A 27,987-nucleotide genomic window follows, 5' to 3' on the forward strand; every position below is an offset into this window, starting at 1 on the left:
GCTGTGTTCATCCCTGAGGATACTGCCGGATTGTCTTCGTCCAGCCCACAGTGTTTCCCCAAACTCTTCTCTCTTTTCTCTTTCCTTCTTTTACACTGTGTTAAGTCAGCAGCCCCATGGCACAGTTTTCCCTTCGTTTTCTGTTTGTACTGCTAATTGCTTTTACCCACTAGCCTCGGGTTATTCTTTCCTCTCTCCATTCTTATTCCCTGCCCACGTTCTCTCACCTTTCTTTGGTCTCTGACATTGTAAAGTGTGTGAAAAGCCTAAGTAACAGACTATTTAGGCATGGCAGAGAAACTAGCACGTTTGGAGTGAAAATGGCTTATCACCAGGCATGAGTGTCATTGTGACACAGGGAGCTGACGGTCAGCATGTTTCCAGTTAAGTTGTGTTGTTTAAACATGCTGCATATTTTCAGTTGTGTAGTTTGAGTTTGAAAAGTGCCACTGGCCAATAACATTTGAGCAGTGTCTATCAATAGAGAGGGGACAGCAAACACAAGCAATACAAGCACAGCAATGTATCTGTTGGTCAGCTCAACCATATATAAGCCTGAATTCTGTTGTTTCACCTTTAAGGGTTTTTATTGTGGCTGTAAATTTTTGCTATTGTCAGCAAATATGAAAAGACCAAAACCAACAATGCACAAGTTTATATTTTGATACTTTCTGACCCCCCCAGCCTGACGTAACCGTAAATCTTTTAAAAGAGGTCACAATTACACACTTAGATTTTTTTTCTTCCTCCTCAAAGGTTAGTCAGTTTACTTAAACGGCTCAACACTGTAGTTGCAAATGTTACGCAAACAAGAATAGGTTGACTATTTTCAGTCGTGGGAAAATACACATATAGTGCCATAATGAGTGTGTAAGGCAGCAGGCTTGGGTTTGTGGGACGGACTCAAAATAAAGTGCAGTACCCATGTTCTTGGTAATGGAACATGTCACCCAGTGTGCCTTAATACCTTTTGACTAAGTGGAGGTATCCGGCTTTGTTAGTAGGACCATTTTTTGTTAGTTTTGGTCTTTTCATGGGATTTGCTCACAATTTGTACAGTATGGAATATGACCAGACTCATCCTTTTAACGCATGAAGGCACAAACATGAATTACCGCTTGTTGCAGCATATTAATTTTCTAGCAAGGTAAGAAGTGGATCCTTCTACCACCCGCAGAGCTGGAGTGTTAACAATCCGCTGTTGTTGTGTCTGTATTTTGTGCTACCGTGTTGTGTTGTCATCACGTATTTGTCACATTCGGACAGTTATTCAGAAATTGTGCTTGGTCATGTTAAATGTCCTGCAATGTTAAGACCTAAAGTGTCATTCATTTTGCTCATGGCCTTAGTCAGTATGTACGTCAGTAATAGAGTGACTGGGATGACAGGCTGTTTTCCTGAGAAGAAAGACAGCCAGAGAGGGAGAGAGATGAAAAAGAGGTTTAGTTTACTCTTGTGGGAAAATGCTGAGCAGCTGAAAGGTCATGGCGCTGAGCACAGGGTCCACAGTGTGTCTGACAATATGTCACAATGGCTAAAGCCAAGCTGATGTCAACAGCGTGCCCACTTTACTGTGATTTCTTTAATTATCAGAAAAGAAGAGGAAGACCAGTGAGCAGCAGCCAGTCCCATGCTCAAATAGACACACAAGCTTAAGCTGTCTACTGAGTTGGCATAGTTACACTTGCAGTAATGCACGTATGCATCTTTAATGTTGCTTGTTCTTTGTTATTTTTTTTAGTTTACTCTATGAATGAATGAAACCCAAGGATGGTATTTATTTATCCAGGTCACAAACAGAACTTTATCACATAATGGCAAACTGAATTCAGTAAGGATGCATCGATACTGTTATTGATTCCATTGTACTCATACTTGGAAAAACTACTCTGATACAACCACACCTGATACCACTTTAAGTGGCAGGCAAGCGGCACCCGTCACATAGCTGCTGAGTTGAGTGGCACTCTGTCGGCAGCTGGGAGATGCCTTCCTCGACTCACTGTCACCCAGGAGAGAAGTGTGCATGGTTTGTTGACATGACGGGTCAGCAGCCATAAATCTGTTTTAGGACTGTCGGCGGTGATGCGTGGGTTAACCAACCTGTGGGCCGGGTGGTTTCGGTTAAGCCTAAAAGAAAATATGGGTCCGGGCAGGTGGGTTGGAAATTCAAAGTCTGTCAAAGCAATGTTCCGCGTTTAATAACATACAAAAACATTGCTTGCAATAGTCCATCTTTCACCTTCACCTTCCTTCTCTCTGTTGCTATCTCCCTGAAACAGAGCTCTTATTCATGTCTGTTGTCTCTGTCCTGATAAATGTGCTACCATCATGCATTAAGTTGGTAGTTTGCAGATCTGGTACGGGTGGTTGATTAACACATATTTTTAAGGGTTGGGTGGTGCATATCGTTTCTCATAATGGGTTGTGTGGCTGAGTCTTTTATTTTTCATTCATTTTATGTAATTACTCCCACCAAGCAGATTATCATTTCGCTTGTTGTGAAACAAAATGAAATTTGTTACAAATAATTCGTTTTGATTTACAATAATTCCTTCTGTGACATGTAGTGGCTAGTGACAGCTCACACTGATGTAAGAGTAATGTAAAGGAAATGGTACACCATAATGGCACTATTAAGCACTCATATTAACCGGTAACCAGCAAGTACTGTTACTGTACTATTTACTTGGTCCTGTACTTGGTCTGAAAAAATGCATCCGTAGGATTCAGACTTATAACATCTGTTCTTCTCAGCTGAATCTCACCCCAACTAACTGTGATGGAATTATGACAGGTTGTAATCCATAATTCATTTATCTTTCTATAGTTAGTTTGGATGCAACAGAGTCGAGGAGAGATGGCTAAAAAGGGATGTCCGCATTCTGCCCATTACTACCTCATTCAAAGTCTTCCACATGGTCACAAAATTCACACACTTTTCCCATCCATACTCTGGAATTTCTTTTACTTTCTCAAATACTTTAACAGGAAAGCAAGTATTGCTGTGTGACTGGAATAAGGACACCTTATTGCCAGATTTGCTGACATAGATAGGGAAATGTCTTCTTAACATGTCCCAGCGTGCCTTTTTTTTTTCAGACAGATATGTGGATATGAATGCACAAGGCTATCATCCCTGAGAGTCTCTTGTGAAAAATTCAATAATCTGGTAGTGTGACTTCTGCACATTCTGGTGCATAATTGCCATGAATAAGACATAGCAGGATGGATGGAAGTGAGTAGCAAGTAAAGAAAGCGAGGAGATATCCATGCTGAGAGTCAGTGTGTCATTGTCCTCATGAAAATAAGGAGAAGGGAGGGCAAGATGAAAGAAAATGATTGTCAATTAAATAGCTTCTGTTGGCAGCAAACTGTGTGTGTGCACAAATATGTGGCTCACAGCATCTTGTGTGTGTGTGATTCCCTATATCCATAGACATGCATGTGTCACAATGACATGACCTCTGTAATTCACTCTCTGGAAGATTTCTCATAAATAACTAAACACCATGCAAAATGCTACGCCTTAGGGAGATTCTCTATCTGGGCTTCGTTGTCGCTGTCTGTGGGCTAAGAATAACTTCCTCTCTTAAGCACCCCTTCTATGCTAAACAAGTTTCACTGTTTCGGTTTAAATCATGCAGTTATAGCCCCTCCAAGTCCACAGTCACAGTCTACAAAGGGTGTGCTGGAATGTGTCTGTGTATGCCACATTTGTGTGACCATGTGCATGCATGTATACCATGGCTGTTCGACTTGAACATACAGCCCACAATACCTCATGCTATTGTGAAGCCGACATATTGTTGCCTCTGGTGATGCACCTGTTCTACATAGCAACAGGGAGACGTAAATAAATATTGGTCTACTACATCATAGGCCCCATCTCTCCCTCTTTTACATGTTCACACACTCTCACCCTCACACTCCTTTCCTATTACCCAAAAGGGGTTTTGGAAGGGTTTGGAAAGGGAGTTCCAGGACATCTGAATGTTGCATTAGCTAATAGGAGGTAACTACGACCACAAGATGATTTATTTAACATGGTGGGCTCATAGGTTGGTTGCCGTAGTAGTCCTGGGCCTGTGTGGTTTCTCAGTGGTAGATGATGTCCTATTGATTCACTCTAGAGAATGGATCTACAGACGAAAGGCCAACCTCTTTCTGCTGGGCTTTGGATTTCTCTCACATGCAGCCTATATAACTGCATAGTAATATTTTTTTGTATAATCACACATTAGGAGGACTATCCACACAGGCATGTACATTTTGATGTTTTATCAAAGAACCAGATATTTTCTAACACAGCTGTTCATCTTTTCTCGTGCTGTTTCAACAATGACTCGACTTCATACAAATCCAAGCTCAGTAATGCTCTGACTGTGAATCACATAACATTGGATATGGGAAATTGAAAATTATTAACAGCAAGACCGAACATGTGACACAAATCTGAGACCATACTCTAACAGTACAATCTGCCATGGCTTGTGGACAAATGTAGAAGACACTTATGTTTAAGAACATCCCGTTACAAGTACAACTAGTACTGTATACTGTATATATAGCAGTTTCAGGTTTTTACAGGGTTGCATCTCATCAATTTCCTCCCTTTGTATCAGGTTCCATGTGCAAGTGCAGTATGTTGTCTTTATTATATAAGGTGTAGCAGCACTGACGAAGTCGAAACGCAGCTCTGTTCTTCATTTACCAGAATAAGTAAGCTTCCCAGCAAGACAGGATTTTTGGGATGAAAAGCAAATTGGCTGATAAGAGTTTCTTCTTGCTTTGGTGAGAAAAAAAAAAATTCATTCTAATCTCTGATCCAGTCGAGCAGCGTTGCCCCCAGCACCTTGGCCCCGAGTCTCAGGGGCCCAGGTAAAAGGCTAGTGGCAGCAAATGCCCTCTAAGCCGTATTAGCCCCAGTGGCTGCCCGTGTGGCCCGCAGCGATAACAGCAATAACAAGAAAACACAGGCACCATCGTTCATCTGCCCCCCTCAAAAATAATTTTAAAAAGCGAGGGTTTAGAAACATGAGCATGACCGCTTTCCGTCTTAAACATTTCAGCTAAATCCCTCTACCAACATAAAATGCACACACTCATTTACCTTGCAAAATTCTTCATGCCATAGCTTAGTTAGCATATCTTTGATATTTATGTGTATATTTGTATAGAGTGTTTGTGTCTTTTTTTTTTTTGTTCGTTCAGTAATGAATATGTTTGTGTGTCTGTGCAGGTGACAACAGTGGACAGGTTCCAGGGTCAGCAGAATGACTACATCATCCTCTCACTGGTCCGCACCAAAGCTGTAGGACACCTGAGGTAATTACTCCAATGCATGCCAAACACAAAAACGTGCCTGACCCAAAATGGACACCTTCCGCAGCTATTCCTCTACAAAAATACGTTTGTAATAGGATCTACACCTTGGTTGCACATCATCCAGGGGCACGACACAGCAAAAATGTAGGCACTTAACTCTCTTGAGACGACAGTAACACCGTGGCTGTCCTGAAGTATGCATGAGCTTAATTTGAGGCAGGGAAAAGAAAGGGTGCTTCAGGACAGGAGCATGTCTGTGGAGCTGACTCTTACTTTTGTCCTGGTTAAGAGAAGCCATTGTGCTCTGATGATTAGGGTAAGACTATTAAACAAAGAGCTCTGTTCTGATCAAAGGCACACCATATAACAGTCATTAAGAGCCCACGATGGCTAACCAAACTGCAGCAGCAAGTTTAATGTCTTTTCATTCCATGTCCCATTGCTATCTGCTCAACTATGCTGGCGCTCTTCTTAGTCTTCAGCTTTGTTTCCTTATCTCTCTGCCCCCTCTTCTCCTCACTCCCGCCTCCTTCCTCATTTCACTGAATTGATTTGTAGCGAAATGGCCTTTCACTCCTCGGCTGCCATGAGATCCTGATGAGTTCTTCACACTTAATACACTGCATGTTTTGATACCAGACAATTGAGGCTGAAGTCTTCCACAGTACTTAAGCGTGCCATGCTGGCCTCTGGCTGTGATGTAAAGTAGCTGCTATGGGAGTTTCACCGCTCACAGCTTTATCACAGCTGCATTGCCAGTGATTCAGCCACCCTCACATTGGTGAGAATAAGAAGTCACTCCTTTCGTAGCTATATACATGCTCCCCTCTACACCCCACCTTTGAGCGTGATCATTTTTAGCTGGCAGAGGAAACACTAAAACTCTATTTTGTTCTGTCCTCATCTCACAGATAAAGCAATGAATTGATGTAGCTGGAATACAAAGTGCAGCGAGCCACAGAAAGTGGTACTTTATCTTGCTGGCAGCGCCTGCTGTCCTCTTGGTATCATTCATTTGATCTTGTCTTACACTGGATATTGCACACTGCCTTACACACATTCTCACCTCACTGACAGTGGGCTCCACACCACCAGGTCTTTTTCATTTTCCGACGTGTAGACTTCTGCCCCAGTTGCCGTTGACCCAGGTTATGTCATTCGAAGCATGCAGTGTTATAGCCCAAAACCTGTAAACAGATTCTCGTATTTAAAGTCAGCGCCTTTAACGACAGAGCAATTGAAATGACAGAAAATGTTTTGTCAATCCCATTTTTTATGGTTTAACTTATGGCTTCACATTCATTCATATCTTGGTGTCCCAGACACTTCTCAATGGTCGGCTGAGTGGTTGAAAGAGCAGTGGTTCATTGGGAATTCTTGTGCTGTCCATTGTGTTCTTCCCAGTGTGGGATCACTGTGGTGTACCACTGTGTCTTACCTCACAATCCTCCTCGCCCTGCACTCTCCCCTCTTGCTGCATCTCTCCTCATGGCAATCTGCTGCCGTGACAACCACAGGGGACGCAGCTGACCATATGACGAGCTGACCCTTGCTTTGACAGTAGAAGCATTCCTGCTGATACACACAGGCACGGTCACATGCAGGAGCACACTCTTTGACAGGGAAGCACAGATCCAGACACGCTCTGACATGTACACACAAACATGTGGGAAACGCACACACGAACGGCATTCGTCCACTTTGCCCTGCCATGTCACCGCACAGCCCAGGTGGGCGTCTCACTAGTGCCATGTCCACAGGCTATCATGCAACATGATTGGTTCATCTCCTCTAGAGCTCTATGCTCATTGGTTGAAGGCTGTAGTAGTTTGTCTCTGAGGAAAGGTTGTGCTTTCAACTTTTTGCAACATACTTGAAATTTCTAGTAATTTCAGATAACCCAATTGGCTGCACACATTAAAGCACTCATAAGCCCTACACAATGGTTTCCACAAGCCTTTTTTTTTTTCCTTCTACATATTCATTGAACTCATCATGCATATTGCACGAATTAATCCTCTTAATCTCATGAAGTGCTCAGGTGGACATATTCCACATTTTTTGGCTGCTTTTCAACATGTGCTTGTGTTGATGTGTGTTGGTGAGTAAAAGCATACAAATATGCATGTGTGCCAAATACTCGTACATCAAACATCAGACGGTTTTGAGCATCACCAGAGCTGCTTGAGTAAACCAAATACTTCTTCCCCCTCATATGCACTTCCTAGGTTTATATAATCCAGTATGTTACTGTGTCAGAGATTTATAGGCCACCTAAATGGCCATATTTTGCATAGCTACATGAGGTTTCCTATTCAAACACCTAAACACACAACACGAAGATTTATTACTTACTGAAACAGGTTGATGGGTACCTGCTTCCTCTCTCTTACCGGTTATCTCTGTGAAAGAGCACATTTTTGTAGCTTTTAGAAGCTGTCGAAGGATGTGTGTCTATGTGTAATGTATACAACTTAAAATTCAGTTTGTTATTAGAAATTGAAGTTCACTCTTACTGCATGTTGCAGTGCAAAGCATATGTTTCAGCTGTTTAGCATGGGTATAGAGACAATCAGGGGTATACCTCTAAAATAGGGCAGGTAAACAACCACTGTTGCTACTACAGAAAGCCAAGCAGGATTCCTCCATCCTCTGGGAAATGATTCCTCGATCTCTAATCTCTTAATTCTACTGGATGGCAAGAAAAAGTAACCTCTCTGCCCTTGTACTCTCCCACCTTTCCCTCCCTTTGTCTAGCTTGTTTATTTCTGCCTTTTGCTCCTTTATTTCTCTCTCAGCATCTATATTTCTCCCCCTCACCTATTTCTTCTTATCCTTCGCTAAAACTCTCCTCCTACATTACACCGTCTTTTTCCTTCCTTTACAATCTTCACTTGATCCTCCCACTTTCGTCTCTTTGCTTCAGTTTTTGGCACTACATGATTTCTCCTTCTCTTAACACATTTCACAATATCCTCCACACCCGTGCCACTTCTCTTTAATTTTTTCTCCCCTTGTGTCAAATAAATTTTTTACGTTTTTTTTTTCCCCCCCCTGTCACACCACAGAGATGTGAGGCGTCTGGTGGTAGCCATGTCAAGAGCCAGACTGGGTCTATACATCTTTGCACGAGTGTCTCTGTTCCAAAACTGCTTTGAGCTGACTCCTGCCTTCAACCAGCTCACTGCCAGACCTCTGCAGCTGCACATCAGACCGCACGAATACTACAGCCAGGAACAGCCCGTACGTAGAAACACGCACGCACACACACACACACACACACACACACACACACACACACACACACACACACACACACACACACACACACACAGTTTCTTAAAGCTTAATAATCTTCTACTCCATTAAATTTGGCTGATAATGAAGCACTCAAGCTCCAGATTTGCCAGTAAGAACGGAGCTTACTTTTCCACATGTTCCACATCAGTGCCCATTTCCATATAACTGATATATCCTCCAACATCTTTCCACGTCATTGCAGCTACAGCCCCGCTGACCCAGTCTAATCCTGTCTCTATATTCTGAATGGCATTTTCATTCCCTTTGGTCCTCCCTGGTCCCAAGTCTTACCCAAAGGCTCAGGTCTGTTAACAGCATTCTGCAGGAGCCATCTGCAAGCTTGGGAAACACAGACCTGGCTATAATTAACCACCAAAGGTCAGAAGGCAAAACCACTTTGCCAAATCCCGCCAGGCCAGCATGAGATGACTGTTGTCTGGTCACTGTGTCTCACTGACTGGCGTGTGTGGCAACAGGCGTGTCTAAAATACCCCATAGCCTGTGACACTTTCTGTGACTCTAGAGTGTTCATTCCCATGGGGGACAGCTCTTTTGGGCACACACATGCGGCCTCTGCTTAGCCTGTCTATCTATGGAGTCAGATCAGTCTCAATATTAATGAATGCACATAGAACGATTCGGAAATGCATTTCAGGATTTATGTATAAATGACTCTCACCACATGAATATTTTTCGCACACAAAAATAGTTATTGTGTACGAATATAAGACAAATCCGCATATAAAAAGGTTCACAAATGTATTTCTGATGCACAAATATTTCTAGTTTAAATAAATGTAGTAAAAATGAACAAATATTTATTTTAAACTATTTGCAGTTTTTCTCAAAAACATATTTGGATGTTGTTTATATACAAACTGTTGAACCTGCATTCACAAATTGCTTGTGCACCTCACTGCATTTGTGTGTGTGTGGGTGTTTTGAGATTCCTCTGACTTCAAGCAGGTTTCCTCCATTCTCTCCATTCTCAGATACTTTTTTTGCAACAGGGAATTATCTGTAGCCAATCAGACGACTCCCTTCGTTTCAACCGATCGTGTAAGCGTAGATTTGAGGGTGTCATGTAATGTGATCACGTAGTGTTACATCCATAAACGTATACAGGATACACAATGTTATGAAACGACTTCTGAGCTGTGAAATGTTATTCCCTGTTGTTAAGATTTGGCATTTTCTTAGAACATCTAAAAGCAGCACTGTTTTTTTCTTTTTCTTTCTTTTTTTTTACACTTATATACAACATTAACTATTTTTGTGTGCATTAAGAAAATGTGGAATGAGTCATTTATATATTAATCCTTAAATACATTTGTTAGTCCCTCTCTGTGCATTTATTAATATTGAGACTGATCTGGCGCTATACGTATCTGGAGGCACTCCTCTTACACATAGATGCAAATTAGATTTTTGTCTGGCAACACTCTACGAGAACTTTCACGTTACCTAACTATGCTGATTCAGGTGCAGTTAGAAAAATTAAGGATAACGCTGCTACTTAATGCTTCATACAGATACATACACATTTACAGCATTGTTGGATGGTATTGGACAGACGGTAAAGCCTAACCTCTAATAGCACTCAATCACAGAGAAACACATTAATTACTGATGTTTTTACCCATCATTTCACAGCACTGAGGATGTCTGGGCTTCCACTTGGACATGATGCCCAAAGGGCCTCTGAGCATCACCCCTGTATTTAGGAAGTAACAGCCCAGCAGATTAAATATTCTGCTCGCCTCATTCCTCAGTTTAGACTTTTAGACTCTGTCTGCATACTAATATTGTCAAATTACAAACTCTGCATCCTCGACTCCTTTTGATGGTGCTTGAGCGGTGCTCACTGGAGTCAGAAAGTTAGAAATTTGCTTTTAAATAACAAGCAGGTAGTGGGGAGGTGAATTGTCATTTCACTGCACATTTGCATCAGATCAATAGTTTACCATATGGTGCCTGAAACGGTGCCTGCTATGAAGGCAGCAAGGGATTCTTCATTATGATTCTTTTCATGTCACACCCTTGATTCAAAACAATCTCTTTCCTTTCCTTTAGAGAGATGCCTCTGGACAGCCAGACCAGATCGTCAAGAACATGCCAGAGATGGCCAACCTTGTGTATAATATGTACATGCACATGATCCAGACCTCCCAGAAGTACAGACAGGTAAAAACCTTTGATGAATACAAAAAGTGTGTTAAAAAGAATGGGATACACTGCCGTATCATTCAAAACAACCAAAAAAGAACTAATATTTTTACTATGTTTTACTTCATAAGCAATCTGAAGCAGTGCTAAAAGCTTTGAACGTCTCTTCCTGGTCACTATTTTGGCATTTTTAAACTGCAACACAGTAAATAGGTCAGATGTAAGAGAACTGTTGTAATTGTGCAGGTGGAGATGCCACTAAAGGCCACAAGCTAAATAAATATATTAAGTGGAGCTCAGGTTATTTTAACATTACATACACTGTCACATTTTGTTGCTGATGGAAACTTAAAAAGAGGATTATGAAATGGTGGTGGGAGAATAAAGTAAAAGAAAAAGACTTTGCTTTGACAGGATTTATACTACATTGCCCTCAACATAGACTGTATTCCAATAGAATGCACCTAGATTTGATTTTCTTCTTTTTTTTTTGCCTCCACATCTTGAATCTTTTCCTGTTTTCCTTTCGCTTGGCTTCACAGCAGCAGCAGCAGACACTGGCCCTGCCTCCGCAACAAGCCAAGACAGATGCTGCGGTCGAGGAAGTGCCAGCCAGCTCTGGGGAGCCGCAGGAAGAAACCCCCATGGAGCAGGACAACCCAGAAGCAGAGGCAAACTCCGAGCCAAAGTCGGAGGACATCAGTAAGAAGGAAGAAAATCAAGATACAGTGGACCACGCTAAGATGCCAGAGCATCCCGGAAGAGACAGCGACAGTGAGGGGGAGGAGGACAGCGCAGAGCAGTAGGGCAACCTCATGTGGGACACTGTCTAATTAAGGTTATTGAGGGGACCAAATGGACAGTCCCTTAAGAAAAGATTAGCCAGTCAGTGATTCTGAGTTTGTTTTCTACTGAAAGGTCCCCAGTGATAACGTTTCATGCATTTTTCTAGTACATGTGATTTTGTAACCATCAGGAGTTTTGTATTAAAAGAAATGGAAACCCTTCATCGTCTGTGACACGTTTCACTATCTGTGTACCAGTCAGAGCTTCTAATACTCTAAAGAGACTCTAATCTATGTCCCTCTTACGCGCACACATTAACAAACACTTTATAGTCAACATGTTTAAGCCTCGTATCTCTCTGTCATGATACTTCCATCCATTCATCTGCTTCCTTCTTCTGCTTTAAGCACAACTGAAATCTGATTGGCTCAGCCTACACCAGCTACACAAGCTGCGACTAAGCTGCATTTGTGGGTCAGCCTCTTCACCCTAGGGCCAGTGTGCATGCTGGGGGATTTCAACTTGCCCTCTGGATGTACACGGTCACTCAACCAGCAAACCTTGAATCCTCTGCCATTCATAACTTTGTGTGGAGTACTAACAACAGAGTAGATCGCATCGACTTAATCAGCGTTGAGGTTTCACACCCAAATTCAACCAAATAATTAGCGGTTTAAAGTTTGCAAATGAATGCAAAACAGCCTTTCAAAAACCAAGATCCAACCCAGATCTTGGTAATTTACACATAAATCCATTTAAAATGAAGCGGTTAAAACAGTCCACCGCCCTGCGGGCAAAAAGACAGACTGGAAATTCATTCATTATCATGCACCAGAGGTTGGTTGTTGTTACATCATCCCTCAGGCAGGCTGAGAGAACAGGTCAGCCACACAGCTGCTCCTGCCTGGGCCAGTCTAAAGACCTGATGGAGAACCATGTGTTGATAGATGTGGAGAGACAGACTTTCTGCATTCAGTCAAGTGTGGAGCCCAGTAATGTGTATTTTTCCATTTTTCCAGAGCAGGGCATTTGAGGTCGAAGTGCACATCAGTGTTTTGGAGTTGTAGGCTTTGCCTTTCTTGTCAGCTGAGAAAGGATTAGAATGGGAGGTTAGATAAGGGAGATAATCAGTCGGCTAAGGCTGCACCTACGAATCACTGACAACAGTTTTGGCGTAGAGCCCACTAGACAGAGCGATACAGTCTATCACATGATTCTGACATATTTTATGATTCATAATGCAAGAATGAACAGAACCGTAACAGACTTATATGTATCTATAACACAAATATAAATGGTGTTCCCTCAAATACATTACCAATTATTCCTTTAAAAACCCATGACCGCAAGCATACTTTTACTTGAATCACATGAATGTCTGCATTGTGTAATATCCTCCCTCCCCTTAAGCCTTACAGTTAACTTTCTGTCTTCTCTCAGCCGGCCTCTTGAGAATTCAATTCCCTGTGGTGCCTTATTGTTGTAAATTAGAGCTAACTGGTGGGAAGTGACTTCTGCTGGCACACCGCATCCCTGGGTGTCTCAAACAGGATCTGGGAGACTGGAAGGAATACCTGAAAGCAAGAAGAAGATCAGGAACTCACTTTCTCCAGAACCTTTCTCTGCTGAAGGTGAACATGTCTTTTATACTCACAAGACAGGTATTCATTAGGTTAATAGCTACTTTGCAACGCTCTTACTTCTAACCTTTGCTATGGGTTGATATGCCAGACAGACTAACAGCATGCGGTAAAACTGTTAATGTGCATTTTGAGCATAGTATCGTTCTCCGTACACTGACATGTAATTTTCCACATTAAAATGTCTTGGGCTGCTGCACACATATGACACATATATGGCGTTTTTATAAAGAATAATGTTGGTTATTCGTCAAAAACAAGAAATACAAAGTGCAGGAGAAGAGATTTGAGAGAAAGTTATTCTGCCTTTAAGATAATTGTGTCTTAGTAGCTGGTGTATTTTATTTTTTTTTTCAATGTGAAGGCGTTTCCCAAAAGCACGGGATCCACCGTGGGACACACTCGTGTTGAATGTGTAAGTTATTGCCCAACCCTTCGTGACAGTAGTGTCACAACAGGAAATTACACATTAAATAGAGTCAAGACAGTAGTGCCTGGAGGGGGAGGGGGGGGGGGGTCTGACCATTGTGTCTTAAAGCTAAAACAGGCTTAGGGAATCTGACAGCACACAACTCTTTCACACTCATAAAACCATCAGTTCTACAATCTCAACTTCAAGGCTGAGCCTCAGGGCAGATTTTTCTGCTGGATTTTAACACACGAAAAAGCTCCTCTCCCTTAACATTGCATTTCTTGAGAAAATAACATTTCATGGTAGCAAAAATCTCCACGTTTGTTTGCCATTATACTTTGCCTAAATCATCAGGTTGGGAAGGTTCACACATAGCACAGCGATCCAATTAGCAGTTTTTCATCACGGCTAAAACAACAGGCATTTTTATAGCTCAAAATAGCAGGACATTATACTCTTGGCCACTGTTTGTTATCGGCGTTGACAGATAAAGTAATGCTCATTACCAAAGTTATGCGTGATCTCTGCTGATCTGCTATTAGTGGGTGACTAATGTGCCAGTGCCAATCTTCAGCACCCTCTAAGTGGATGGCGTGTTGGCCTCAATGGACAGACAGGCCTGGTGGTTATTGCTTGAGGCTGCCAGGCTTATCATGCTTTGTCAAGGCCACTGCCTAATCCTGACAAGTACATCCAGATCATCAACAGGGCACGTTTCAATCTGATAATCTCCCATCATCACTGAAGAGGTGCAGCCACTCACAGGAACACACTCTGATGCTATTGTAGTGACTGACACACTGTCAGTTATGACCCTAAAGTGCTCTTCTGCCAGACTTACTCCCAAATTCCAGTGTTCAGTAACAGTTGTTTGTCTGCTTAACTCAAGTGGAAGCATTTGGCTTTGCAAAGCATACTGATGTCCACTGTGATTAGCCACTCTCACCTTCCTCTCTCTCTCTCTCTCTCTCTCTCTCTCTCTCTCTCTCTCTCCCAGACTAGGATGGCCAGTTGTGGGTCATGTTTCTGGTGCATCATCTGGCTGGTGGTTCTCCTGTGCATTGGCTGGCCCCTCGGCATCACCTTAGGGGGTCTCTACGGCCTTATCAGCCCCCTCACCACCTGCCTCGGCCTGGACCGACTCTCCGATCTGCTCCTGGAGGGGGCCAACCTGGGCCGAACCTGTGCCAATAACATGAGGCACTGCAAGCCTTTGTGTTGAGGTCCATCCTGAGGAGCCAGGACTGCGGATCGAAGGCACGACTGTTGCTTTTCTAAAGAGAAAAGCCTTCACTGTCAGGAGAACTGTTAATGTCTGTTTTATGTGAGGTTTCTATGAGATGATTGGCACTCAATACAGTGGGAAACTTTTTCCCAACTTATGTAACACAAAGGTCCGGAAAGTCTGGAAAATGGATTCCACTCGTTCTGTTACATGTAATTAACCATGGATTTTAAATTTGTATGGGTTTGTCAGGAAGGAAATAGGCTTTGTGTTCATGGTCTGTGTTTGCTGTTTAATTCATGATGACACTGCATGGAGAAGATAAGAATGAAAATGGCAATTTAACAATGGAAATGCTTAGACTTGTAAATGACTGTATGGAAACTTTTAATGCGATTAAAACTGCTTTGAACTTGCCCTCTGTGTTGTGTCGACTGACTTCTTGTATACAATGTTCGGTGGAAAATCCATGTTGTGAAATTGTAAGGTGAAGGTAAATAGAGAGATAGAGGAAGCCGGAGATATGAACAGATGAATGTCGAGTTTCCTTCAGTAATTTTGTTAACCTGCTTTTTGTTATTTAGGATCAATATGAATTAAATGGATGTCAGGGAGATCATTTTTAGACATATTACAAGGTCATCTCTAGTTCAGCACAAATAACTATACAATCGGTCACACAAATAAAAAAATGTTTTGTCCACTTGGGGGCCACAGAAAAAGAGGTAAACACAACACTGACATATAATACTATATAAGTATCAGAAGTTGTGAGCGACACTATCACTCATTTGGAGTTGTGGCTTTGGCCACTTGAATGCTAAAAAAAAACTCCAGTGCTTAATAATGCTGCAGAGTTGGGTGATCATTTTTTTAAGGTTTGACACTTGGAGCAGCCCCTTTCACATAACACAGACCATTTGTCAATATAAAATATTGAATAATGCAGCTTTAAAGTCCAAAATATAATTGTTCGATTTGATTGCGGTTGAAAATTCAGTTTACAAGTCAGCACAGATAAATTACATGATACTTATTATTTATTATTAATAACATTACAGTTTTTCCTCTAGACATTTTTTTTCAATGAAGATTTCATCTATTGTACAAAGATTAGATTTATGAAACTGAATCTTTAACTTTGAATAATTAATACTGTATTAGTTGCATATAGACTGCACATTACACTTTTATTAGGATGTAAAAAATAATTTGATCTGTGCACCTATCACAAGATTTCTTGGGATGATATGAAGGATCATTATGTAGTCAAACGTCAGTTAATTCCAAGTTGAAGTTCCTGCTATAAATGTACAAAAATAAGAAATAAACTAATAAGCAAAAAAGATGTTTTCAGATGAATGATGTCAAGAATTTAAATTAGAAGTTTGACCTAAACTTTGAACACAGCCAGATACTATAATCTAAAGATTTCTTTGCATCGACTGAAAATGTCCAGCTAACTGACCAGACTAAGATGAATAACTTTACAAAGTTCGTGAGTATTTCTGCCTGCAGTAAGCAAAAGATTGAAAAGCACTCAGAAAATAAGTGTGAAAGTATTATGACTTAGTGGCTGAAAGTGAGAGACAGCTACTGGCTCCGGGAGACAGGCTGCAAATAAAATATGGTGGGCCAACGTCCAAATAAAAAAAAAAAAAAAAACTATGAAGCTTTGAGATAGTGTGTGAATTGATGTGACCCAGTGGCTCAAAGACTTTCAGAGTTACTTGTTTTTCAATTATTGTTTCTAACGATGACGGTCTTATGAGGCTATTTGAGACCAAGACTGGGTATGAGTTTAACAAGTAAAAACTTTAAATTTTGAGATTCAGGCTTCAAGATTCAGGACTCTTTTTCAACTCTTAGACTGGAACCTTTGAAACCTAACATCTTAAGTAAAGACTGGAAAGTTTTGACACAAAATGTTCTGAAAAAGTATGATCTAGCAGCTCAAAGTGTCAGACGGTTGCACTGAAGTTGTGACATTGTTGGTCTGAAAGCCAACACAGAGGAATGGGCCCAAAGTACTCACTGAAGAGCTTTGAATCTGAAGGGGAACTGGGCCTGTGCACCAAGTATAATTCATCAGAGATACTTCCTCTGGTCTATTGGGTAAAATGCCTGTTTGCTGTTTTTTTAGGTTCTTTTTTTTGTGCCATTCACACTATTGTAAATACATAAAGACTAAAGTTTATTGCCCAGCAGTTGGTCAGAAGAATGCAAAATTCACATTGTCCAATATACAAGATGTACTCGCTCAGATACATTATACTTTGTACATGGATAGAACCAGTGGAGTGATAATACTAACACTCCCCAAATCTATTTTCAATGTGGCTTCAAAATCATGTCAGGTGCAAAAACAATTTTCCAATCTCTGTGTTAAAAGGAAGTGTTCAATATTTTTGGGAAATACACGTATTTGCTTTCTTAAATATGAAGCTGGAGCCACTATGTAGTTAGTTTAGCTTAGCATAAAGACTGAAAGCAGGGGGAAATAGCTAATGTAGCTAAGTTAAGTTATATCTGTGTTAATGTGTTAATTAGTGAACTGGACAGAGCCAGTCTAACTGATTCCACTCGTTTCCCATCTTTGCACTAAGCTAAACTGACTTCTTTCTAGCTTCTAACTACAGACATGTGAGTGGTATCGGTCTGCTCATCTGCAAGACAGTAAATAAATGCATTTTCCATGTCCACTTTGAACATGATGAATTGTTAGGTGTATTGTACTACTTTATTTTATTCTTTGTTTCACTCACGTTATTCCATAATTACACTGTTGCATATTCTTATGTCCTTAATGCACTCCATTCCATTTTTTCTTGCCTTTTTTTGATCAACTGCCATGAAACTTTAACTGTGACCTCAAGTCAAGTAAGGTCCACGCTATTATACCACGCAGACTCTCGGAGGGAGATCAGGCTATGTTTAATTCCATTTCTTTAAGGCTAATTGTTAGTTTCAACCCCTGTGACTCAACCAAGTGTGCTCTGAGCTATCATGACAAATGGGGGAGGGAATGCTTGTGCTTGACCAAACATTTTAGAGGAATATCATGGTAAATTACCATTTTCATGCGGCACATACTAATTTAGTGACCTTAAATCACCTTCTGCGTTGCTGCTGTTGGGATCAGGTTTGGTTTGCTTTAGCAGAGCTTCGCTGAGCTTCGAGGCCAGCGGGAATGTTGCTCACAGGAGTTGATCTTTCATGAAAAAAGTTGTCTTGAAAGGTTTTATTTTCTGCTGTTTTTTTTGTCCGTTCTGTTTTTAATTTTAAGATCTCTTGCAGTAACGGGTGCGTTGGCAAGGAAAGTAATCTTAAAGTCAAGTGGTAACACGGTGCCAGAGGTACAGGGGAATTGTCCATTTTAGCCCCAGTGAATAGGGGGACCTTCCATGAGTCAATGTGCTCAACATTTCCTGTAACTTTCTACTTCTGCATCACTACATTTCAGAAAAAAAGAAGTATTGCACTTTCTACTCCACTATAATATATCTATGACAGCTGCTTACGTCTCCATACAAAACATATGCAGCTTGTAATATGAGTCGGTTCAGTGAGTCTGTCTTCTTAGAGATGTAATAGGAATATTTCAGCTTTCAAGCAACTTCAAAACGTTTCTAATTCCAGTGCTGTTACCTGCCTTTTGTTTTGTTTCACACAAATTTCTAATACTTTTAATACTCGTGTACTTTTACGTTGTAAGACTTTGTAAGACTGTAGGACTTGGTATTCTTACACGGTTGTGGTATTTCCTTTACTCTTAAGTAAATGATCCGCATATTTCCCCCACAGTGTGAGCTGTTTGTCTGTAGGTCTTTTTAAATGTGAAAATAGCCTGAGGACATTCAGATTACTTTAGAATCTTTGACATTACAGTAGGAGAAGTTCAGGAAGTTCACTGCAAAGACCTACTTTGGCTGAAAAGTCTAACTGAAGTATCTTTCATACTTTTATCTTGTGTACGCATTTCGAAGCTGCTGAGATGAACAGTAAAACATGAAACAGAATCCCACTTCAAAAGAAATCCCAGCAGAGCAGACAGGGTCATAAGTAGCAATATTGTACAAGCTATAATATCATAGTAATATTACTAGAATTCTACAGGCAGCAGTGGGTCTCCATGATCCTCTCTCTCTTCCGAGACTACACATTGTTACTTTGGCGGAGCATATTGGCAACAATAGAGTATAAAATTGAGCATTTATAGTATGTGGTTTGGAGAATATTACAGATCCAAGACAAAACCAACAGTAGGGCAGGACTGAGAAGAAAGGCGCAATTACAAATCCAGCTACTGCTTCAGCACCATGGACAGCGCCTCTGGATTGATCAATACACAGCAGAGTAACAAAGGAGGTGCAATTTGGTCATTATGCTGAGAAGAAGGATGTTACCCCCCCTCATCTCTCCCTCAAATCGCCTATTGGTCATAAGGCCATGCAATAGAGCTGTAATAACATAGCACATCGGTGTACAACTGAACTATTTACTGGGGGTGAAATATGCACTGCTTAAAGCGATACTTTTTTGATCCCTATGGGAGTATTCCTTTTCGAGGCAAGAGCAGATTTACCTTCATAACAACATCAATGAAGCAGATAGGGGATGGATGCATATTGCAAGAAAATCAACATGTTGGAATTATTGCTGTCGAGGCTCAATTAAACAGAATCTATCAGAAGGCAAAAGCCTGTTTAGCTGAAGTTCTTCTAGACGAGGTGTTTGGGCTAAAAACTCAAAAGCCTTCCTATCAGCTCCGACTAGCACTGTGCATTCTCGGCTACCACCAAAATAGCTCAGGATTCAATACTTAGGGACCCCTATAAAGACTTACCAAAATACTCTTGCTGAGCAGCCTACCTACAAATCTGGGTGGCTGTCTATTTTATAGCTTATTCAAATTTGATTCATGAATATTTTATTTCCAATCCAAAGTACTTTTTAGCCTCATTTCCTACCCCACACTGTTGACTGCTGCACGTGGTGACAAAACCTTACTTATTCCTTTAAATGCTGGTTATAATGTGAGACAAATTCAATTAAAAAAAATTAGGTGGCCAGTGCCTTGAATGTGTAGTGCAGTATTTATGTGAGTGTCATATGAGACCTAGTTAGATTGCTTTTTTGTCTGCCCAGCTCTGCTCCCAAACATCCTGAGGATAGATGCCACTTGCCAAAAAAATTTTAATTCAACTTTCTCTGTTTTTCCTCCCAGAAGTCTTGGCAGAGGGTACAGCAGGCGATAGGCCTTGAAGCTAAGCTGACAGTGCCTTGCTAAGAGAGAGGAGAACTGGTGAATTTTTCATTAGGGTCTGAGACTGGCTATGGAAAAAGCTCCTACTAGCTGCAAGGAGACCTGGGAGGCATGGAAAGAGAAAGAGAGAGAGAGAGAGAGAGAGAGGATAAGTATAGGCCTCCCCATTCAATTAACCACATACTGCTCTGTAAATTCACCCTCACATACACACAAGTGGAGTGGGTACACTGTTAAATGGCTATGTGGGGAAATGTCAGTTTGCAAGTGATCTACATCTCCAGTACAAAGAGGAGGAGCGTTGCTTTTTTCTTGTTTTGGTTGAGATATTTCAGTAGTTTCAGTCACAGCTTAATAAGCATTTAGCAGGGCTGTAGCTACCCCTCAGGAGCCTCAAGTCTTAGCAACCTGAGAGGAGTTTACTCTTACACAAATTTGGCACATATACAAAAGGACTTGGACTTGGCATTGATATCAGAGCCTATAAAATGCCTCAGCAATTCCAGCAATGACACATATTTCATGTCTGAAAGGGACTTTCAAGGAATAAATAAACGTGTCTGGGTCATTTTCTCTATGTATTTTAAAATAGTATTTTAAAATTATTCTTAAAAGTAGAGAAAGAAATATATAGTCAAATGATCGAGAGGTTTCCTGATTTTAATCAGGACAATATCTGATCAAAGAGGAAGGAGCCCAAGAATCATGAACAATTAGAACCAACTTTCGATATTAATGTGTTTCTTATTGCTCCATTTCAGTTAGCATCACAAAAAGTGTTGAGGTGTTGATACTAATCCCAAAACAGGCCAGACTTCCAATCCAGCTTTATGTGTGGAAACTTTACTTTGATCTTCATCTTGGAAAATAGCAAACAGAAGATAGTATATTCTAAACCTGAAACAATAAGCATGTTACTTGATTACTCAATCAAATTAGTAGTCAAACAGCTTGAATAATCCATAATAATTGTTCATGTGATTTATTAAGCAAAACATTTCAAAAATCCTCATTTTTTTCTGCTTTATTTGATTATTATAAATTGAATATTTCTGGGTTTTTGGACTGTTCATGTGACAAAAAGTGTCACCGCAGGTTCTGGGACCTTCTGATGAGCAATTCCTGACTTTTCTAGCTCAAACACCTAATATAAATGATCAAGAATAATCAGCAATGAAAAGAATCATTAGTTGTGATTTATTTGAGAAGCATCCTGTATTTAATTTCTAATAAATGTGATAGATTTCCTCTCCAACTTTGATCATTTGGTACACTTCGAATACTGATGCATTTTGCTTTAATTAATTTCATCATGTTGCAGTTACATAACAAAGATAAACATAGTTTCATTTTGACTGGCACCAGCTCTAAATCTATAACTCTGTTTTCCTAAATTTGAACTTATTTTCTGAGTGTCTTTTATTCTCCTAACTCATGTTGCAGGCATTAGCCTATTGCGTAACTGATGCTCATAAAGTAGAAAAGAAAAAAAATTCATCTGTGCATTTTAGGAAAGTGAGACTCGTCCAAAGTATCGGCGGTAATGAATGAGCAAATGTTTGCTGTATAACTGCAGGCATGCTGACAGTGATCCAAGCTCCGTGTTCCTTTGAGGTACCCAGCAGAAGACTTAAGCCAGCAGCTTGTCACTCAGTATTCAGCGCATGGGCCAGAGAGACGACAGCCAATTTTCACTGAGCAATATGCATTCTTTCTGCTGTGACCTTTAAATGGCCCTTGATGCTCAACACAGATAAATGTGCCATGTTGGAAAGAACAAAAATGCTTTCAGACCATTTGTATTGAGCGTGTTTGTGATGAACAGCTCAAATTCTACAATCCAGTTGTTGTGCTCAGTACTCAGTGCAGGGACATTCCTATATATGTGTGCATTATTGATTTAGGTACAAAACCTTGCCTGCATCAGGCAAATGACTCCGCCTCAGGGTTCTTTAAAAGTGGTTGTACTCTGTTTATGATGTGAAATTCTCATAGAAAATCAATATGTTTTTTGTTCTGAACAGTTTTGTCCTTATTATCTCGTCTCTACTGCTGAGTAATGAGGCCAATCTGTTATGGGGTGGTAGGAAGGGTCGCAGAGAGCAGTGGCAACAGCTAAAGTGAAAGTCACACTACAGGGTTATTTGAGCAGCCTCCAAGTGTCTTTATGTCTAACCCAGGCACTGGCATGAGCCTCTCTCGCCCAGCGGGTGCTCTGAGAACGAGTTTAACAAAACCATTACAAACACCCTGAGCCCTTTCCCTAGCAGTGATAGCACCTGAACAGTAGCATCAAATATTTTGGCACAAGAGCAAACGGATGTTGAAAAAAGTCGTTGTCCACCTTCCCCCTCCTGATCTTAACCGTTCTGTTCTCCATGGACAGACTTCACTAAGCTGCGGTCATAAAATGTTAGCATTATTTGAATACTGGGGCAAAAGGATGCTTAAAGCAGACCACAGCCTACCACTCATTACATAAGACCAAAACAAAGAGTCACACAGTGAAGGGTTATGGCTCGGGGTCGGGTGACAGCAGCATATGATTCATGGCTCGCTGTGCCCTTTTGTCTTGTCCTCCTTGTGGTGGGACCATCCACTGCTCTTAGCCAATGTTATTTCACAGCCTTCAGAGCCCGCTCGCCGTCTGTTTCAAGCAAACCGGCAATGTCATTTCCTATGTCTTGTTCTTTCCTCAGTGCAGGAATAAAGAAAGAATATGGCATGTGTCACAACAAGAGATGTTCCTTTTTCTTCATTGTTTTGATGTCGGGAACAACAAATAGTATCAACATTCCTTTTGATTTATCTGTAAAGGTTTCTTACACAGAAGAATACATTATCTTGACTTTTATTACATAAAAAGGTAATTACTGGACCAGCGGTTGGTGTTTGGGGTAACCAGTATATGTTCAGACAGAGGATGAGAAATATGCCAAGGAGAATAAATTCAATGTACTGCGATAACCTTTGATATTATGCTCAGGCCAGTATTTCTTCCTGTCTTCATATTTTTCAGCGCATATACACAGTATGCTGTTCTGCTTTGAAATTTCTGCTGAAGACATTAAAAATGTTTTAGTATCTATCTGGTTTGCGTAAGGGTTTCTCTATCACAAGCAAAAAATGCAAATGAAAAACCAAGAGAGCATGACTAACGCATTAATTTAGATATTTTCAAAATTTTCCATATGTGGACACAGCATGTCTCATGGCCACCACATCAATAACGGCCATGCAGCTCATTATGATTATAGAAACGCATTGATTTTATGTAAATGTAATCTATGAATGCATCTGCAAAAATATATTTTCATTTGCCATATGGTGAGTCCAGTAGCATGCCTTTGTTCATGAATAGATGTGCACGCTTATGATGAAATCTAATAAAGCTGGACACACTGTACTAAATGAGAATGCGTGGTCTGCAGCAGTGGCTTCTGCCTCTGAAAGGTGGGCTTTGGAGCTTCTAACAGAGTCAAACAGCTGCTGACACCAGCTGTGTGGCACAAGTGGTCTGTCCATGTGGGCTACGTGTGTCCTGCCAGTCTAAACACATATGTGTTTGGGAGACCTTTCCAGAAACACAGACTTAAAACAAATAGACTAACTTATTTAGAATACCAAGACAGCTGTGAATCTTAATTGATTTTACCCTTGTTTGGGTATGCAGATACAGTAGATAAAGAGAGGAGAATGGGACTCCACAGACTCCTTTAGACTCCAGTTAAAAGGAAGTAATGTGTTTCTTTCTGTTTTAAATTCATTGATTCTGCCTAGAGTTACAACACTGATATACTTCCCTGCAACAGCATCACCTGTTTTCAAATATGCAGATGACATGGCCTTGGTGGCACACATCACCGACACTCAGGCCCTGGTACGGTATGAGCAGGAGGTCCACACCCAGGTCCAAACGTTCTCTGAGAGCTCATTAGAGCTCAACATCAAAGACCAAAGAGCTATGCTGTGGATCCTCAGGGGAAAACCCAGACCTGTTCCAACCCCTGCAGATCCATGGTCTGGGGGTGGAACAGGGACACACCTTCAAATACCTGGGGACGGAAATCGACACCTGTCTTTCCTTTGGACCACATGCAGACACTATATACAAGAAGGCTCAACAGCGACTCCACCTGCTCAGGAAGCTCAGGTCTTTTGATATCAGCAAGGACATTTTAACTCTTGTTTACAAATCACTCATTGAATCCATCCTCACCTATAACATATCAACCTGGTTCAATTTCCTCACCATCAAACACAAAACAAATCTCTCCCGAAATAATAAACCAGGCCAGTAAAATCACCCAAACAGCCCAACTCCCTCTGTCAGAACTGTATGGACCCTCAGTGATGAGGAAAGCCACCTTCATCACTGAGGACCCCTCCCATCCCCTCCACCACTCCTTCATGCTGCTGCCATCAGGCAGACGCTATAGAACCCCACTGGCCAGGAAAAACATTTACAGAAAATCCTTCATCCCCTCTGCAATAGCTGCCCTCAATAGCACAGGATAGACTGCACTGTGTTTTTAGTCTATTTTATGTGTTTTATTCGTTTTACCTGTTGTGCTGTGTGTTTTGATGTGTGAGGGTGTCTTTTAATGCCTGAATGTGGGTTTTTAAACCTTGTTTTTATAGCAGTGACAAAAGAAACATTTCTGTTTTTACCTGAACAGACAATAAAGTTGAATTGAATTGAATTGAATTGAATTATTGAAACATTACACCGACAGACAGAATTGTGTCATATTGTCGCTATTTTTCACTAGAGCAGGCCTCCCACAGACACCGTGTTGTGCTGTGGTTATATTATTATTACTGACTGCAGGAGTTCTCTCTCCTTGTCATGCCATTCATGTTGTGGCTGTTGTCAATCAGGCAATTGGCTACCAAATATAGAGAAGGTGTTATGCTGCTCGCCCCCTTCTTACAGACACTTGTCAGGGTATAAATTGGTCCGTCTTAACATTTCGGTGGTTTACACTCTCAAGATCCGGCACCTGGTGCTGATCTGGTGAGTACCTGTAGTTCATCAGCTTCTTTTCTTTTGCGGATTGTGGAGTACTAACAAAATAACTTTTACAGCTCAGGTGTTGGGGAGCCAACAAAGGAAAGCCTAAACACTAACCCAATCCAATAACATGCACTCCTATAGCATATAATGTCACTATAATTCACCAAGGCCCATAACTAACCACTCCCTGGGATGTTTGTCCATAAAAAGCAACCTTGTGTGTTTTTATTTTGTGTGTCCACGAAGAAAAGGTAACATCTCCAATCACCCAACCCTGACAAACAGGAAATTCCATCGCTGGATCTAACAGTGCCACTGCTTGCGTGTACGCGCACGCAACCGTGTGTGTTTCAGATCTACCACCATGTGCGACGACGAGGAAACTACAGCCCTGGTGTGCGATAATGGCTCCGGCCTGGTGAAGGCTGGGTTCGCCGGGGATGACGCACCTCGCTCCGTATTCCCGTCCATCGTTGGTCGTCCCCGTCACCAGGTAAACTAAACTATTTATAACCTCTACAGACAATGACTTGTATCTCTGTGACTTGATTCTGTCACATAAAACAAACTGTGGCTTTGGATGAGGGCCAGATCCACTGTGCGTAATTGCTCACCAAAATCACGTATCTATGGTGCAACTGATAACTGAGGATCATTCATGTGCTGTTGTTTTGTTTTCAGAAAACACAATTTAATGCTTCAGTTAGTCGTAGTGATGTTGGTCTGTGATGATAAGTAGTAGGCCATCAGATCCCTAATCCCCGTGTGCTTGCTGTTATCAGGGCGTCATGGTTGGCATGGGCCAGAAAGACTCCTACATCGGCGACGAAGCCATGGGCAAAAGAGGCATCCTGACCCTCAAGTACCCCATCGAGCATGGCATCATCACCAACTGGGACGACATGGAAAAGATCTGGCACCACGCCTTCTACAACGAGCTGCGTGTGGCCCAGAAGCCCCCCTCAACCCAAAGGCCAACAGAGAGATGATGACCCAGATCATGTTTGAGACTTTCAATGTCCCCGCCATGTACGTGGCCATCCAAGCTGTGCTGTCCCTGTACGCTTCTGGACGCACCACAGGTATGACAGATTCCTCAGGCGTGTGAGAGCTTCTGTTCACTGAGTTGTACATGGATTAAAATTTCATGTATTCAACATCAGGTATCTTCCTGGACTCTGGTGACGGTGTGACTCATACCGTGCCCATCTATGAGGGTTACGCTCTGGATTTGGCCGGTCGTGACCTCACAGATTACCTCATGAAGATCCTGACTGAACGCGGATACTCTTTTGTCACAACCGGTGAGTATAGAACAGCAATTCACATTTTCGATAAACTTCGGTTGGTCTTGTATTTCCCTCCCTCTGCACAACTAGATAACAAAAAATGAGAAATGATGCACTTGGCTGACTTTATACAAATCTGATCCCCTGCAGCCGACCGCGAGATCGTGCGTGACATCAAGGAGAAACTGTGCTATGTGGCTTTGGACTTTGAAAATGAGATGGCCACCGCTGCCTCCTCCTCCTCCCTGGAGAAGAGCTACGAGTTGCCCGACGGTCAGGTCATCACCATCGGCAACGAGTGTTTCCGCTGCCCAGAGACCGTCTTCCAGCCCTCATTCATTGGTGCGTAAAGGCGAGCGCAGACATCAAAGAGTTAACTGGATTGTAGTGACACTGTCCCACGAACTATAGTTTCATACAGTGACTTTACTGTAAGTCACTGCTATAGTCAGTCAAGTATAAGTAGCTATAAAAGTAAAGCCGAAAACATTAGATTATCTTTTATATAAACAAACGATAAGTTTATGTTTTTGATCCAAATAAACTTTTATTTGATTTTATGCCTCTGCGAAAAAAATACAAGCATGTTGCATGTGAAACCTTTAAAACAAGAAGAATGTATTCACTTCTAGAGCATTTCGTGCTTCAAGGAAAACTTTTGCACAGTTTCAGGTGAACATAAATATCATCTAAATCTTATGTATCTTATTATATCCGAAACAAACACTGGATAAATTGATGGTTTTATGAAATAGACGTGTTTATTGCTAGTGGTCTGCTGCCTTATTATGATCACAAACTGCAAGTCACGGTTTATCCACCCTCTGCTTCACCACTTCATGGCTGATAAATAGACATGAGTAATCTAAAGCAGGGGCTTATTGTTCACATTTGCGCCACAGAGCGCGCAGCTGTTGGCGGAGCTGTCCGTTTCGGCACCTGTTAGGACAGCTGACGGCGGTGTCAGACGCCTTCATGCTGCCGGGGGGGTAAATCCCACTAACTTGTCTGCTGTGTTTGCACAGGAATGGAATCCGCTGGCATTCACGAAACCAATTACAACAGCATCATGATGTGTGATATTGACATCCGCAAGGACCTGTACGCCAACAACGTCCTGTCAGGAGGCACCTCCATGTACCCTGGTATCAGTGACCGCATGCAGAAGGAGCTCACTGCTCTGGCCCCAAGCACCATGAAGATTAAGGTAGCTCTGACTCACTGTGGAGTGTGACTGTAACATTATCATGAGCGGAGTAAGAGATCAACAAATGTGCTTGTGTTTAGGTCATCGCCGCCCCTGAGAGGAAGTACTCCGTGTGGATCGGCGGCTCCATCCTCTCCTCCCTGTCCACCTTCCAGCAGATGTGGATCAGCAAGCAGGAGTATAAAGACACTGGACCCTCCATCGTCCACCGGAAGTGCTTCTAAGCGCCAGACTGCGCCCCCCCCCCTCCCCATCTCCTCCTGTGCCAACAACCCGACTCGTGTATTGTAGCCAAGTTTTTTTTTGTTTTTGTTTACACTCAAGTGCAATATATATGTAGATATGTATAGC

At 41.6% G+C, this 27,987-nt stretch overlaps 1 protein-coding gene, 1 long non-coding RNA gene and 1 pseudogene across 2 annotated transcripts in view; all 3 read left to right on the forward strand.

The window, feature by feature from the left end:
* Positions 1-11,801, forward strand: part of aqr (aquarius intron-binding spliceosomal factor) — a 50,574-nt gene extending 38,773 nt beyond the window's left edge. The window contains exons 33-36 of the mRNA XM_070841962.1: positions 5,243-5,328; positions 8,397-8,571; positions 10,702-10,812; positions 11,337-11,801. Coding sequence (XP_070698063.1) covers positions 5,243-5,328; positions 8,397-8,571; positions 10,702-10,812; positions 11,337-11,600 — 636 coding nt within the window. The 3' untranslated portion in view covers positions 11,601-11,801. The remainder of the gene's footprint in view (positions 1-5,242; positions 5,329-8,396; positions 8,572-10,701; positions 10,813-11,336) is intronic.
* Positions 11,802-13,019: 1,218 nt separating this feature from the next.
* LOC139212304 (uncharacterized) lies at positions 13,020-15,274 on the forward strand. The gene is made up of 2 exons (XR_011585305.1): positions 13,020-13,211; positions 14,630-15,274. It is a non-coding gene; the product is annotated as an uncharacterized lncRNA (long non-coding RNA).
* Positions 15,275-25,504: 10,230 nt separating this feature from the next.
* LOC139211649 (actin, alpha cardiac muscle 1-like) lies at positions 25,505-27,860 on the forward strand (annotated as a pseudogene).
* The last annotated feature ends 127 nt before the right edge of the window (positions 27,861-27,987 follow it).

Source organism: Pempheris klunzingeri, chromosome 13 (assembly GCF_042242105.1).
Source record: "Pempheris klunzingeri isolate RE-2024b chromosome 13, fPemKlu1.hap1, whole genome shotgun sequence".
Lineage (NCBI taxonomy): Eukaryota > Metazoa > Chordata > Actinopteri > Acropomatiformes > Pempheridae > Pempheris > Pempheris klunzingeri.